Here is a 16,546-nt window from a genome sequence, read left to right as displayed (position 1 = left end):
TCCTTTCCAGACATTATTATGAGCCGTCCTCCCCTCAGCAGCCTCCACTGACCCACACATATTCAGAGCTGTCAGGCACACACATATATTCTCTCTCTTGCTGTCTCTCTCCTTCTCTCCCTGTTGTCTGTCCGTACCACTGAGTATCTGCTGCACGGCCTCGTTGCCCATCTGTGAGGCGGTGAATCCCTGTAGTGAGAGGATGGAGGCGTCTGCGCCGTAGCTCAGCAGCAGTCTGCAGGTCTGGAGGTGTCCTGCCATGGCAGCACGGTGCAGGGCTGTCTGCCCCAGGGTGTCCAGTGCATTTATCTGGGAGACAGGGAATGAGTGAGGAGAGGGGTTGTGGGGATTGAGCTGTGCTGTGAGTGAATTTTCCCCAGCTGAGCCCTAAGGCTGCTAAAGCTCTATCAGCCCCGAGCAGGAACGGGAGTGTGTTTGCGTGCACATCCATTTTGTGTGTGTGTGTGAGCGTTTTTGGGAGGTATACTGCATATGTAAATGTATGTGTCTATAAGAGCATGCATGTCTAAGTTTGCTTCCTGACAGACTTATTTATTCAGCACCATCTCCGTTTCTCTTAGCTCCTGGGATGTCCTCATTTGATTCAACTCCAATGAAAGGGGAGGCTCTGCTTAGAACAACACAGCACAGCCCTGCTCCCCACAGACACACTGATCTGAGCACAGCAGCAAAACTCCAATACTAGGCACTGCTTGACTGTGTTAACTGCTCAGCCAGCCAGGCAGGCAGTCAGGCACGTGCTGCTGTTTACTTTAGATGGCTGAAGGGATGTATGGCTGAGGATGTATGGCTGAGGATGGCTGAAGGGATGGATGGCTGAAGATGGGTGGCTGAGGATGGGTGAAGGTATGTATGGCTGAGGATGGCTGAAGGTATGTATGGCTGAGGATGGGTGAAGGTATGTATGGCTGAGGATGGCTGAAGGGATGGATGGCTGAGGATGGGTGAAGGGATGGATGGCTGAGGATGGGTGAATGGATGGATGGCTGAGGATGGGTGAATGGCTGAAGGGATGGATGGCTGAGGTGAATACTGTTTACTTTGGATGTCTGTTCCCTCTGTCATGCTCCCTACCCAGCTAACTAGTGCTGGGTCTCTGTGGGGGATAGCTACCTGCACTCATGACTTTGGAAGGACAAGCCAGACATGACAGTTAAAGGACCACTGTGTGTAGAGGCTTCTCTTTTCTGGATAGCTGCTCAACGAACGCTGCTGTCAAAAGCACCACAGAGCCTCTCATGTCTGTCTCGGCCGTGTTTCTTTAGAAAGCAATATAAAACATACAACACTGACACTATTGAAATAAATCTATCAAGGAAAGATATCAAGAGGATTCTCTTTAGTGGCTGTCTGGCTTTAAACAGTGTACACCTGGTGTGTGTCTTGCCCCAGGCCTGCATCAGAGTTAAGCCTGTTAAGGTGAGATCTTCAGGGGGAATGGCAGGCTCTGAACACTCCATCCATTAGGTCATTCTTATCTGATGGAGCTCTCAGAACCAGACAGTCTTTTCCCGTTGTCCGGACTGTTGGTGCGTTAAGTAATACTATACGCGATTCAGCTCCAAAACAGGTGACTTCATATTGCCACCTGACACTGGGAAGACAAAACTCTCTGTCTTTGGGTAGTTAGTTAGAGAAACATCATGCCTCCCAGGGTTTGGGTTCAATCAAATGGCTCAGATTTACACTCAGATTAGGTGTTTCCATTGAACCTGCCCGTCTGGGTGAAGGGATGGATGGGTGAGGATTGTTAAAGGGATGGGTGAGGATGGGTGAAGGGATGGGTGAGGATGGGTGAAGGAAGGGATGGATGGATGGATGGGTGAAGGGATGGATGGATGAGGATAGGAGAAGGGATGGATGGATGAGGATGGGTGAAGGGATGGATGGGTGAAGGGATGGATGGGTGAGGATGGGTGAATGGATGGATGGATGGGTGAGGATGGGTGAAGGGATGGATGGGTGAGGAGATGGATGGGTGGGTGAAGGGATGGATGGATGGATGAGGATGGGCGAAGGGATGGATGGGTGAGGATGGGTGAAGGGATGGATGGATGGATGGGTGAGGATGGGTGAAGGGATGGATGGATGGGTGAAGGGATGGATGGGTGAGGATGGGTGAAGGGATGGATGGGTGGGTGAAGGGATGGATGGGTGAGGATGGGTGAAGGGATGGATGGGTGGGTGAAGGGATGGATGGGTGGGTGAAGGGATGGATGGGTGAAGGGACGGATGGGTGGGTGAGGATGGGTTAAGGGATGGATGAAGGGATGGATGGGTGAGGATGGGTGAAGGGATGGGTGAGGATGGGTGAAGGGATGGATGGATGGGTGAAGGGATGGATGGATGGGTGAAGGGATGGATGGGTGAGGATGGGTGAAGGGATGGATGGGTGGGTGAAGGGATGGATGGGTGAGGATGGGTGAAGGGATGGATGGGTGGGTGAAGGGATGGATGGGTGAAGGGACGGATGGGTGGGTGAGGATGGGTTAAGGGATGGATGAAGGGATGGATGGGTGAGGATGGGTGAGGATGGGTGAAGGGATGGGTGAGGATGGGTGAAGGGATGGATGGATGGGTGAGGATGGGTGAAGGGATGGATGGCTGGGTGAAGGGATGGATGGATGAGGATAGGAGAAGCGATGGATGGGTGAGGATGGGTGAAGGGATGGATGGATGGGTGAAGGGATGGATGGATGGGTGAAGGGATGGATGGATGGGTGAAGGGATGGATGGATGGGTGAAGGGATGGATGGGTGAGGATGGGTGAAGGGATGGATGGATGGGTGAGGATGGGTGAAGGGATGGATGGGTGAGGATGGGTGAAGGGATAGATGGGTGGGTGAAGGGATGGATGGATGGGTGAGGATGGGTGAAGGAATGGATGGGTGGGTGAGGATGGGTGAAGGGATGGATGAAGGGATGGATGGGTGAGGATGGGTGAAGGGATGGATGGATGGGTGAGGATGGGTGAAGGGATGGATGGGTGGGTGAGGATGGGTGAAGGGATGGATGAAGGGATGGATGGGTGAGGATGGATGAAGGGATGGATGGGTGAGGATGGGTGAAGGGATGGATGGGTGAGGATGGGTGAAGGGATGGATGGGTGAGGATGGGTGAAGGGATGGATGGAGGGATGGATGGGTGAAGGGATGGATGGATGGGTGAGGATGGGTGAAGGGATGAATGGGTGAAGGGATGGATGGGTGAAGGGATGGATGGGTGAAGGGATGGATGGATGGGTGAGGATGGGTGAAGGGATGGATGGGTGAAGGGATGGATGGGTGAGGTAAATACTGTACCTTTGCTCCATGTTTCTGCAACACCTCCATGATGTCATTGTGTGCCCTCTCAGCAGCCACATGTAGGGGAGTCATGAAGCTGCAGCGACAAAACGCACCCACAGGTTTGAGTCCACATAGTCATGACATAAGTGGTTAGGGGATGAGGTCAGACAGAGGTCAGGTAAACAGGAAGACACTCACTCCTTGTTCTTCTCGTTGACGTTGGCACCTTTACGTAACAGCAGCTCTGTGACCTGCTTCCGCTTGGGGTGAGGAGAGGCCACTGAACAGTGCTACAACACAAGAGGAGTTCATTTAACACTGTAGCCCTGTGTGGTGTGTGTAGTGTGTGTGTCTTACCAGTGCCGTCTCGTGGGTCTGTGGGTGTTTGAAGTTGATAATCTCTAGAGCAAGGGTCTTCTTGGCCTTGGCCATGTCTGCCTCCCTCGCTGCCTGGAGCAGAGAGTGACCCTTAAACTCATCTACAGAACACACACAGGGCGGAGAGAAAGACAATGTCATCCAAACAGTTACACACACAACGCAAAACATTTTATTGGAGGGACAAACTATAATACCAGTGTGACCATGTTGGTATGCATGTGAGTGTATTGTGTGGGCCTGTGTGACAGTGTGTGTGTTTGTGTGTCAGTGTGTGAGAGAAGATGCTGTTCTCACAGGTGAGTCTCTCTTTGAGCTCTGGGGTGGGGGCCATGTCCACAGCACTCTTCCCGTGACAGTTGACCAGGGAGGGGTCAGCCCCGTGGCTCAGCAGCAGGGAACACACCTCCACGCGGTTCTTCGAGGCAGCTTCGTGGAGAGGGGTGAATTGCCACAGGTCCATGGCATTAACACACGCTCCGTGCTACAGGAAACAGAGAGGGGTGTTAGAAAGTGGCAGGTAGGTGAAAATGTTTTTTGAAACGAGTCCAATAAGAGCAAAGATTTCGCTGAACTTTTCATTGAGGCGTTACGGCTCAGGTGTTACCGCAGCACTGACATGATATCGGACATCAAACATCAGGTGAGTGATGAGGGCTTCCTGTAGACTAGCCAGCCAGTCTTGAGACTTAAAGACCAACTCAGACAAGAAGTGAAAAAAGTCTGAGTGTTCTGTCAAAGGAACCCAGACAGGTTTTTCAGACAGTGACAGAGCTGCTACGAATCCCTCTGAAAACACCTGATAAAATAAGGTCTTTCTCAGGACCCACTATACAAGAGCTATTCAACTCTGACCCTACGAGGTCCGGAGCCTGCTGGTTTCCTGTTCAACCTGATTATGAGGGCTAAAATCAGTCCCTGGTTTGAGGGGAACAATGGAGAAAAAAAGCAGTGGAACTGGCTTCGTGGTCCAGAGTTTAATTTGAGGGCTCTACAGCCTCTGAGCTAAAGGATTCTCACTTTCATAATATATGCCATTTAACAGAGGCTTTTATCCAAAGCAACTTACAGTCATGCGTGCCTACATTTTAAGTATGGGTGGTCCCAGGAACCAAACCCACTGTCCTGGCGTTGCTAGCATCATGCTCTACCAACTGAGTTCAACAGCCACGCCAGGACACACACAAAGCAGCAGAGGCGACTAGAAATGCTGCATTTCTTACCTTCAGCAGCAGCTCTGTCACTTCGTAGTGACCATAGGAACAGGCATTATGGAGAGGAACCAGACCCCTGAGGGTGAGAGGCACACATAGACAACATTCATTCACATACGAAACAGACTTTGTATATCTGTGTAATGAACAGCTCAGTTAGTTAGGTAAGGAGGTCAATGAAGTGTGAACTCAACATTTCAAAAACATTGGGGGGGACACGACACATAGCAAACAACAAACACACTTACCCTTTGTCCTTTGCATGTACGTCGGCACCGTGCTGTAGTAGGAGCTGGACTATTCTGACCCGGTTGTACCCTGCAGCCAGGTGGAGAGGGGTGGACTACAGAGGAGAAAAGAGAGAGAGAATAATTAGAATAAGACAAGGAAATCTGAGATGACACTTTCTACCTAACAAAACACCCCCTACTGGGCAAGAGCAGGAGGTGGATGCCCATGACCACACCTATAGCGCGTTAGCACCGCTCCTCAGTGGTAGCCTATATATGAGTGTGTGTCTCTGGGGAGAGAGGTTGATAGGAGATCTCAGAGAGGGAGGAATGGACTCAGGAGGATGGAACATTTACCAGGAGGTGGTTCACTGAAACAGAACTACAATGAGCTCAGAACCAGAATCAGCAATACAAAGAGCTGATCTGGGAGGAAAATATCATTGTGATCATTATAGTTAACACTTCAGGTGAAACCCCAGTGGGCTAGCCTTGGCTATATGACTGCACTGCTTACATATCCTTTCACATCTACTCGCACTAGCTGTTTCTGCTTTGAGCAGAGTGGCTTCCCTCGTAGCAGCCATGTGAAAGCCTCTCTCAGCTGTTTCTGCTTTGAGCAGAGTGGCTTCCCTCGTAGCAGCCATGTGAAAGCCTCTCTCAGCTGTTTCTGCTTTGAGCAGAGTGGCTTCCCTCGTAGCAGCCATGTGAAAGCCTCTCTCAGCTGTTTCTGCTTTGAGCAGAGTGGCTTCCCTCGTAGCAGCCATGTGAAAGCCTCTCTCAGCTGTTTCTGCTTTGAGCAGAGTGGCTTCCCTCGTAGCAGCCATGTGAAAGCCTCTCTCAGCTGTTTCTGCTTTGAGCAGAGTGCTCGACACGTTAGTCAACAGTCAAGTAGTGAAGCACTAGAACAATGGCTGCTGCCAACACAACACAGGAAATTGGTGCTTTGGTGCCAGTTTGTTGGACTGTCCTACAACTGTGATTCTGGAAAATCATGAAATTTAGCTTGCTACGTTTGTTGTGAAGAGGCAGTGACTGATTTCGAGCAAACGCAGACAATACAACAAACTTAAGGAGGAGCTGAAAAGAAAAGGAAGCATCATGGAAGAGACAGCAGTAGTGGAGTTCTATCAACAGAACACACAGATGACTAGTGGAGCATCACTGTAACTCAGAGACAGGAGTTAGTCTAGCGACCGTGCGTTGAGTGGGTATCAGAGACAGGAGTTAGTCTAGCGACTGTGCGTTGAGTGGATATCAGAGACAGGAGTTAGTCTAGCGACCGTGGGTTGAGTGGGTATCAGAGACAGGAGTTAGTCTAGCGACCGTGCGTTGAGTGGATATCAGAGACAGGAGTTAGTCTAGCGACCGTGCGTTGAGTGGGTATCAGAGACAGGAGTTAGTCTAGCGACCGTGCGTTGAGTGGGTATCAGAGACAGGAGTTAGTCTAGCGACCGTGCGTTGAGTGGGTATCAGAGACAGGAGTTAGTCTAGCGACCGTACGTTGAGTGGGTATCAGAGACAGGAGTTAGTCTAGCGACCGTGCGTTGAGTGGGTATCAGAGACAGGAGTTAGTCTAGCGACAGTGCGTTGAGTGGGTATCAGAGACAGGAGTTAGTCTAGCGACCGTGCGTTGAGTGGGTATCAGAGACAGGAGTTAGTCTAGCGACCGTGCGTTGAGTGGGTATCAGAGACAGGAGTTAGTCTAGCGACCGTGCGTTGAGTGGGTATCAGAGACAGGAGTTAGTCTAGCGACCGTGCGTTGAGTGGGTATCAGAGACAGGAGTTAGTCTAGCGACCGTGCGTTGAGTGGGTATCAGAGACAGGAGTTAGTCTAGCGACCGTGCGTTGAGTGGGTATCAGAGACAGGAGTTAGTCTAGCGACCGTGCGTTGAGTGGATATCAGAGACAGGAGTTAGTCTAGCGGCCGTGCGTTGAGTGGATAAATCAAAATGTCACAGCCAGACAGTGAATAAAGAGGTAGCACGAAAAAGCTGGACCTCAGCCCCTTTCAGATGCACTTTCTAGGTGAGGAAAAAGTATGTGACTGGAGAATAGTGAACAAAATAACGGGACAAAATGAAGAGTGCACAACAAAGATTTTCCTGCTTTCCACCGATTACACAATTAATAAGGAACTGTGTAAATTGTCCACCCATAGATAAATTACAACTCTTATTTGGTCTGGACAATAGTACCAAAATGCTAAAAATAAATTTAAAAAGCTTTCGTAACATACACATTATAATTACAACAGCAAAAGTAGACAATGACCCAAGTCCAAATCAAGGATAAAAGGTGTGACAAGCTACAGGATGGCAGGGTGAGGTCATAGTACGGCACTACAGGAGCAGATGCAGACAGGGGGAGTATGTTGGCCCCGGTAATAAGCAGGCAATAAGGTGAAATCAGGAACACCCACAGAAGAGGGTTCGTATCCCAGTGTTCTTTATCCTGCCCCAAACTCCCCTCCACCCCAAATCATAACCGTAACCCAGGAAGCAATGGGAGGTTTGGTGGGTGGATGAAATGTGACCAACAAGAAGGCCAAGGTCCCAAAATGTGCACAAGGAGTCAGCAAAAAATAAAAATAAAATGATAAAACAAAATCCCCCAGAAAAGTAATCAAAAGGAGTGCATCAATCTTAGAGCTGTTTGAAAATAACTTACCAGCATTTTTTGAGATGTCGACTGATAGACAATGTCGCCAGAACCACAAGTAAAACAGAACCAAAAAAAGGAACACAAAAACACAAAAATGATAGCATCATGTCGGTATTCCAAGCTAGAAGAAGTCATTGCAGATTTCAATCTAAAATGTCAAATTCAATTGAGCAGGTGTATTTTATTTTAGGTGTATTTAATCATTTGAATAAGTTGTTTGGAACAGAACAGCGCGTCTGCACTAGAACCTTTCGAGACAGGAGGTCAGGTGAGAGGTGCAGGAGACTGACATTAGCAACCATAACATTTCTATGACATTTGAGCAATATCAGGAGGGAGACTCGGTCCAGCCCATTTGGTCAGTGGGAAGGTTGGGCCTGGCATCCGGGCACCAGACAGCCCTGTTCTGTTCTACCCCCAGATAGATAACCTAGGCTACGTGAGCCGGACGGGCCAGGGGGGCTGGGATGGGACGGAGGAAAGGGGGCTGGGCCAGGGGGGCTGGGATGGGACGGAGGAAAGGGGGCTGGGATGGGACGGGGGAAAGGGGGCTGGGCCAGGGGGGCTGGGATGGGACGGAGGAAAGGGGGCTGGGCCAGGGGGGCTGGGATAGGACGGGGGAAAGGGGGCTGGGCCAGGGGGGCTGGGATGGGACGGAGGAAAGGGGGCTGGGCCAGGGGGGCTGGGATGGGGGAAAGGGGGCTGGGCCAGAGGGGCTGGGATGGGACGGAGGAAAGGGGGCTGGGATGGGACGGGGGAAAGGGGGCTGGGCCAGGGGGGCTGGGATGGGACGGAGGAAAGGGGGCTGGGCCAGGGGGGCTGGGATGGGACGAGGGAAAGGGGGCTGGGCCAGGGGGGCTGGGATGGGACGGAGGAAAGGGGGCTGGGCCAGGGGGGCTGGGATGGGGGAAAGGGGGCTGGGCCAGGGGGGCTGGGATGGGACGGAGGAAAGGGGGCTGGGACAGGGGTCTGGGATGGATGGGACGGAGGAAAGGGGGCTGGGACAGGGGGGCTGGGATGGGACGGGGGAAGGGACGGGGGGCAGAGACATGGTGCTGGGACGGGAGACAGGGTGCTGGGATAGGGTGCTGGCATGGGGGACAAGAGGCTGGGACGGGGGGCTGGGACAGGGGACAGGGTGCTGGGATAGGGTGCTGGCACGGGGGACAAGAGGCTGGGACCGGGGGCTGGGACAGGGGACAGGGTTCTGGCACGGGGGACAAGAGGTTGGGATGGGGGGCTGGGAGAGGGGACAGGGTGCTGGGATAGGGTGCTGGCACGGGGACAAGAGGCTGGGACGGGGGGCTTGGACGGGGGACGGGGGGCTGGGACAGGACACAGGGTGCTGGGATAGGGTGCTGGCACGGGGACAAGAGGCTGGGACGGGGGGCTTGGACGGGGGACCGGGGGCTTGGACGGGGGACGGGAGGCTGGGACGGGGGGCTTGGACGGGAGGATGAATCCTTCCGTCCCATCCCTGTCAAACGTGGCAAAGCAGAGCTGTTGTATGTTAGTAATCATAGGATGCAACACTAGACCTCTCTTCAACATGACAGCTGTGAATCATATGTATTAATATGCCCTTTACCAGACGCTTACAGTCATTTTGTGGATCTCAGTACAAAACTGCTATAGAACAACAAAAGCCATTGTAGAATCCTCAGAACTGGAAACCAGTATCAGGCACGTCCTTAATTTACAAGGGAAAAAAATCTGCTATTATATGAAAGCCTGATAACAAAACAGTTATCTACAAAATAAACTGACTGAAATTCACCCAAAACACAGTTTATGATGCGAGTATTTGACATGCATCCCATACCACTGTCTTGACCAGAGACTATTTATCCCAGTAACAACATGCCATTAATCTATAACGTGTTGGTAGGATTCACACACCATGCTGACAGAATGCTTTCTTTCACTCTGTTTCGTCTGCACTAAAAGCTGCATTTTTCACAAACAGTTTTCCCTTGTCTGCCAGTTTGTTTTTATTGGGTTGTGTGTCTCGCCCCAGGAATATTACAAATGCAATGCAGCACAGGGATGCATCGCCATGGCGACACAGCTGTAGCTGAGGTTGGGCTCAATCGCTTAGGCTCCGCCCATCAATCTGTCACCCCAGAGGGGCAGGAGGAAAGGAGAGGGGGAGGAGGAGATAAGGAGAGGGGGAGGTAGGGAGGAGGGGAGTCAGCCTAGTGAGAGATAGAGCATCCCACCAGCTTTATACCCAATCACTACTGCGAAATAAACAATAACAAATCCTGTTAAAAATAACTAGGTACTGGTCCCTCTCGCTCCCTTTGCAATCACTAACATAGCTCATGGACAAGACAGGGTAATGCTCCATCTGCTTTCAGACACAAAGCTTCTCTCTGTTAAACAACGGACTGGAAATGATTACAAACCGGCTTCCATTTAGAGAGTCTAGTCCACTACCACAGTCCACTCAATACCCTCTCCCTTCCTCAAATAATGTACTGCCTCTACGGATATTAAGGACCGTTTGAATTCAGAACATGATGTACTGAAGTGATACAGATAGTTAGAGGAACTGCTGGAGCATATTGTCTCGGAGGCCCCACTGTGATAACACAGAGCATTTCCATTTTAAAACCGAATCTTAAGTGTTTGAAGGGGACATCTGTGATGGTATAAAGCACTGTTCCATTTCCCAGTAGACCTGGAGAAATAAATAAAGAGAGAGCGCGAGAGAAAATGGATGTGACAGGATGACCTTTTGTCTCCCAGCCCTTGGGGATGGGTACTGTAGTGAGTCAGGGAGAGAAGAGAGATTTTCAAGTGTGCCGCGGAACCTTTCCTAATCTTGATTTTTTTTTGGAACTCACTTATAAACGTGACCTGTAGAATGCAGATGGAATTGGCAGCACCAGTGGCGCTCAGATAATACATTGGATGGCACATGGTTACATCTGTGTCATTGTTTCATGTCCAGTACGCTCAGCTAGTTGTTGTTTGTCAGTTGAGGGGCGCACATCACGAGCAAAAGAATTAGCATTATTTTACTTTGCATGTGAGAACCACTAGCACAGGCAAGTCTGATAAGGCTCAGCTGAACCACAGCCTCTGCCGTAGAAAACAACAGAGCTTTCTGTCCATGGTTGCACCTTTACAATGCAGAAAACCGCCCGTCTTAAAGCTCAGTTAAAAAAAAAAAAACTATTTTACTGGAGCTAAAAAAAAAATGTGTCACAGAAAACAGATGATTTGCAGTATGGATCAGATGGAGGACACCACCACTAAATAAATGGGGACATTTTAGGTGTGCCGCAGAATTTATTATGCCATCAAGGTGTGCCACGGTTGAAATAAGGTTGGGAACCACTGGGTTAGAAAGGGAAAGGGAGATACCTAGTCAGTTGTACAACTGAATGCATTCAACTGAAAAGTGTCTACCGCATGTAACCCAACCCCTCTGAATCAAGGGGCGGCAGCGTAGCCTAGTGGTTAGAGCGTTGGACTAGTAACCGGAAGGTTGCGAGTTCAAACCCCCGAGCTGACAAGGTACAAATCTGTCGTTCTGCCCCTGAACAGGCAGTTAACCCACTGTTCCTAGGCCGTCATTGAAAATAAGAATGTGTTCTTAACTGACTTGCCTAGTTAAATAAAGGTTAAAAAAAATCTGAGGTGCGGCGTACTGCCTTAATCGACATCCACGTCTTGGGCGCCCGGGGAACAGTGGGTTAACTGCCCCAATGCTCTAACCACTAGGCTACCTGGCGAATACGTATCTGTGTGTACTATATGTCCATGTCCTTTGAATTGTTACCTGGCAGTTAGCCCAGTCAGCCCCAGCGCCTCGCCAGCATGATTTGAGCTACAGACGTCTGGGTTGTACCGTTTCATTAGTCTATTTGTTCTGGTACCAACCATTTTGTCTGTGATTAACAGCAGATCCCGAAGGGGCGGGGTCTTTTTACAAAAACGTCTGAATGGTTTCAGCTTCAAACTATTAAAATCTCTCTATGAAAAGATGACTCATGAGCACATACATGTTTTGCTCCTAATTACAAGATCACAGTAATCCGAGGACAGTGGCTTTGATGCTGTAATAAAGCTCACATCAGGCACCTGTAAACACATCTCTCTACAGCACAGGGTCACAAAGAGCTTCACAGAGGGAAGAGGAGAGGAGGGACTGGGGTGAGAAGAGAGGGAGGGGATGAGAGGAGGGACTAGGGTGAGGGGGGAGGAGGGAGGGGGTGAGAGGAGGGCGGGGGTGAGAGGGGAGAGGGGAGGGGGTGAGAGGAGGGCGGGGGGTGAGAGGGGAGAGGGACTGGGGTGAGAAGAGAGGGAGGGGATGAGAGGAGGGACTAGGGTGAGGGGGGGAGGAGGGAGGGGGTGAGAGGAGGGCGGGGGTGAGAGGGGAGGGAGGGGATGAGAGGAGGGACTAGGGTGAGAGGGGAGAGGGGAGGGGGTGAGAGGAGGGCGGGGGTGAGAGGGGAGAGGAGGGGATGAGAGGAGGGACTGGGGTGAGAGGGGAGAGGGGAGGGGGTGAGAGGAGGGCGGGGGTGAGAGGGGAGAGGAGGGGATGAGAGGAGGAGCTGGGGTGAGAAGAGAGGGAGGGGATGAGAGGAGGGACTGGGGTGAGAAGAGAGGGAGGGGATGAGAGGAGGGACTGGGGTGAGAAGAGAGGGAGGGGATGAGAGGAGGGACTGGGGTGAGAAGAGAGGGAAGAGGAAAGGAGGGACTGGGGTGAGAAGAGAGGGAGGGGATGGGAGGAGGGACTAGGGTGAGGGGGGAGGAGGTGAGAGGAGGGAGGGGGTGAGAAGAGAGGGAGGGGATGAGGAGGGACTAGGGTGAGGGGGGAGGAGGGAGGGGATGAGAGGAGGGACTGGGGTGAGAAGAGAGGGAGGGGATGAGAGGAGGGACTAGGGTGAGGGGGGAGGAGGGAGGGGGTGAGAGGAGGGACTAGGGTGAGGGGGGAGGGAGGGGGTGAGAGGAGGGCGGGGGGTGAGAGGATGAGAGGAGGGACTAGGGTGAGAGGGGAGAGGGGAGGGGGTGAGAGGAGGGCGGGGTTGAGAGGAGGGCGGGGGTGAGAGGAGGGCGGGAGTGAGAGGGGAGAGGAGGGCGGGGGTGAGAGGGGAGAGGGACTGGGGTGAGCGGGGAGAAGAGGGACTGGGGTGAGCGGATGGGAGGACGGAGGGGAGAGGGACTGGGGTGAGCGGATGGGAGGACGGAGGGGAGAGGGACTGGGGTGAGCGGAGAGAGGAGGGGAGGACGGGGGTGAGAGGAGGGGAGGACGGGTGTGAGAGGAGAGATGAGGGGGTCAGAGAGGAGAGGGTGAGAGGGGAGGGAGGGACTGGGGTTGAAGGAAAGCTCTGACTACATACTTTGATATTACTTTCATCAGTAAGCACCTAGCAGCTCCATTCCTTTTACTCTCCTTTCACAGAATTGTAACCTGTAACCATGCCAACAGTGACTGGTAAGTCGTTGCCATGGTGGCAGTGCATGCTATAACTACCATGAAAACGGTACAGTTGGAGGTTTGGCCGAGGCACTGTGCTTTCCTGAGTGAACCTCTCTCTCCATTCATATAACTATGCATCCTTAGGCTTAACCCCAGGGAGGGAGGACACCACCTGCCTGGGAGGGACACTGTCTTTATGTCCTGGATAGAGTAAACAGCCTAGTCCGAGGGGAGGCAGGCGAACACAAATGTTGGCCAAACAGAGAGAAAGAGAGAGCGAACACAAACGTTGGTCAAACAGAGAGAAAGAGAGAGCGAACACAAACGTTGGTCAAACTGAGAGAAAGAGAGAGCGAACACAAACGTTGGCCAAACAGAGAGAAAGAGAGAACGAAAACAAACGTTGGCCAAACAGAGAGAAAGAGAGAGCGAAAACAAACGTTGGCCAAACAGAGAGAAAGAGAGAGCGAAAACAAACGTTGGCCAAACAGAGAGAAAGAAAGAGAGAGCGAAAACAAACGTTGGCCAAACAGAGAGAAAGAGAGAGCGAAAACAAACGGTCAAACAAATCGGAGGAGAACCCACTCTTCCCCTGCCTGGCAGCAGGCGGGCTGGATCAATAGGACATTAGGCCTCTCCTCTGAGATATACGGCCCAGGCCCTCCCTCTAAAACAAATTAAATTGTATTGGTCACATACACATGGATAGCAGATGTTATTGCGAGAGTAGTGAAATGCTTGTGCTTCTTGTTCTGACAGTGCGGTAATATCTAACAAGTAATCTAACAATTCCACAAAACTACCTAATACACAAATCTAAGTAAAGGGATGGAAAAAGAATATGTACATATAAATATATGGATGGGACATGACCGACCGGCATAGATAGGATTCAATATATGGTATAAAATACAGTATATACATCTGGGATGAGCAGTGCAAGGTATGTAAACATCATTAAAGGGGCATTACCCATAGTGACTCAAGGCCTATGGGAGGTGCTGCTTCTACTGCATATACACAGGACACTGTGGTAATGAGGCAGAACACAACACTACCTACCCCTATACATAGAGAAGACTCACACAATACACAACGAGTATACAAACCATTAGGAACACCTGCTCTTCCCGTGATAGCCTGACCAGGTGATTCCAGGTGAAAGCTTTGACTAGGGCTGTTGTGGTGACCGTATTACCGCCACACCGGCAGTCAAGAGTCATGACTGCAGTAAAATTCCATGGAACAGTTGGATGTGCTTTGGTAGTACCCAACTTGCTAACAACCATCAGGTCCTAATGGCCTGGTAGTCAGGGTTCTAGTGTGCCTCTACCACTGGCATTGATGCCAAATGCAATTGAAAATCCCATCAAACAAAACAGTATCATGCTTTTAAAACTCAACGTGATGCTCAGTTTGAAGAAAGAAGTTCAACAGCAGGTTTGTCATTGTGGATTATGTTTCAAACGAAATGGACAGAGCTTTCTAAGGTGATGATTTATTCAAAACACCCATATGCATAGGCTTATGAGATAAAGCCCCAAAAATAACCTGATTTAAAATGAGGATTGTGCCATTATACCATAAATAGCCTACTGCATATTACGCATGGCAAAAAAACAAAATTGATTTAAGATATTTTTGGTAATTGGTCTAGACTATACTCCAAAATGAAACAAATTGGAGTCACTGCCATTGAGTGTGGACTGTATTATTATGCATACTGGATGGACTGGTTATCTTATGCTATCTGTCCACGATACTGGGAGAGAACGTAAAGCCCTAGGCCATGCAGTTGGTTCATCGATCGTGCAGGGCGATTTTAAATAGCCTAGTAAAAGGGAATTGATTATATTTTCATAATGAATTGGATGACACAACATTTAGCTATACACAATATCTAACAACCATGTGCTTCAATCTCCTTCTCGCTCCGTTTCATTCCTTTCTCCAGCGCGCATAGGGGCTGTTAACAGTTTAACGAAATATGTTTCGTTGCGAAAACACGTTAGTATCTCTGTTCCCGAACAGATTGTACTTAGAGTCCCAAATGAAGCACCATTAGAAAGGTGTTCCTAATGATTTGTATCGTCCTTTATATACTTGCTATGGACTGTGTTCTTCTGCCTTCTACATAGTAAAGGCTACATACACCTCTACTGTGCTGCTGAGTTTCTCAACCATTATAGTTCATTGTCTTGATTGTTGTCTGTTTTCAGTCGCCACAACTAATCCACCTTGGTACCTAGGCCTATATATACACTACCGTTCAAAAGTTTGGGGTCCCTTAGAAACGGCAGATTTTTAATACAATATCTACATTGGCGTACAGAGGCCCATGATCAGCAACCATCACTCCTGTGTTCCAATGGCACGTTGTGTTACCTAATCCAAGTTTATAATTTTGAAAGGCTAATTGATCATTAGAATAACCTTTTGCAATTATGTTAGCACAGCTGAAAACTGTTGTTTTGATTAAAGAAGCAATAAAACTGGCCTTTAGACGAGTTGAGTATCTGGAGAATCAGCATTTGTGGGTTCGATTACAGGCTCAAAATGGCCAGAAACAAAGACCTTTCTTCTGAAACTCATCAGTCTATTCTAATTCTGAGAAATTAAGACTATTCCATGCGAGAAATTGCCAAGAAACCGAAGATCTCGTACAACGCTGTGTACTACTCCCTTCACAGAACAGCGCAAACTGGCTCTAACCAGAATAGAAAGAGGAGTGGGAGGCCCCGGAGTACAACTGAGCAAGAGGACAAGCACATTAAAGTGCCTTTTAAAATGATAAACTTGGATTAGCGAACACATGAGTGATGGTTGCTGATAATGGGGTTTGGAAATTGCGTTTGGAAATTGCTCCCAAGGATGAACCAGACTTGTGGAGGTCTACCATTTGTTTTCTGAGGTCTTGGCTGATTTATTTTGATTTTCCCATGATGTCAAGCAAAGAGGCACTGAGTTTGAAGGTAGGCCTTGAAATACATCCACAGGTACACCTCCAATTGACTCAAATGATGTCAATTAACCTATCAGAAGCTTCTAAAGCCATGACATAATTTTCTGGAATTTTCCAAGCTGTTTAAAGGCACAGTCAACTTAGTGTATGTAAACTTTTGACCCACTGGAATTGTGATACATTGAGTTACATATATATTCAGAAAACATCAACATAATATAACCACATTAAAACTGTCAGTTTTCCCATTGTAAACCGACAGAGACATTCTAACCATGGGCGAAACTAGTCTTCCCACACCAAGACAGAGCTTTTGATCTGGAAATATGTTCAACATTTAAACAAGGGTCTTTGAT

The 16,546-nt window shown here is 49.8% G+C and overlaps 1 protein-coding gene across 1 annotated transcript in view; it reads right to left on the bottom strand.

Annotated features, from left to right (window-relative positions):
- The window catches only part of tnksa (tankyrase, TRF1-interacting ankyrin-related ADP-ribose polymerase a), a 194,058-nt gene that overhangs the window by 32,728 nt on the left and 144,784 nt on the right, over positions 1-16,546 (bottom strand). Inside the window, exons 6-12 of the mRNA XM_020485009.2 lie at positions 5,149-5,243; positions 4,910-4,976; positions 3,984-4,170; positions 3,666-3,787; positions 3,507-3,598; positions 3,324-3,402; positions 138-309 (exon numbers count right to left, since the gene is read on the bottom strand). Coding sequence (XP_020340598.1) covers positions 138-309; positions 3,324-3,402; positions 3,507-3,598; positions 3,666-3,787; positions 3,984-4,170; positions 4,910-4,976; positions 5,149-5,243 — 814 coding nt within the window. The remainder of the gene's footprint in view (positions 1-137; positions 310-3,323; positions 3,403-3,506; positions 3,599-3,665; positions 3,788-3,983; positions 4,171-4,909; positions 4,977-5,148; positions 5,244-16,546) is intronic.

Source organism: Oncorhynchus kisutch, linkage group LG6, assembly GCF_002021735.2.
Source record: "Oncorhynchus kisutch isolate 150728-3 linkage group LG6, Okis_V2, whole genome shotgun sequence".
NCBI lineage: Eukaryota > Metazoa > Chordata > Actinopteri > Salmoniformes > Salmonidae > Oncorhynchus > Oncorhynchus kisutch.
Note: the sequence above shows the minus strand (reverse complement) of the source record. Positions and strands in the feature narration are given on the sequence as shown.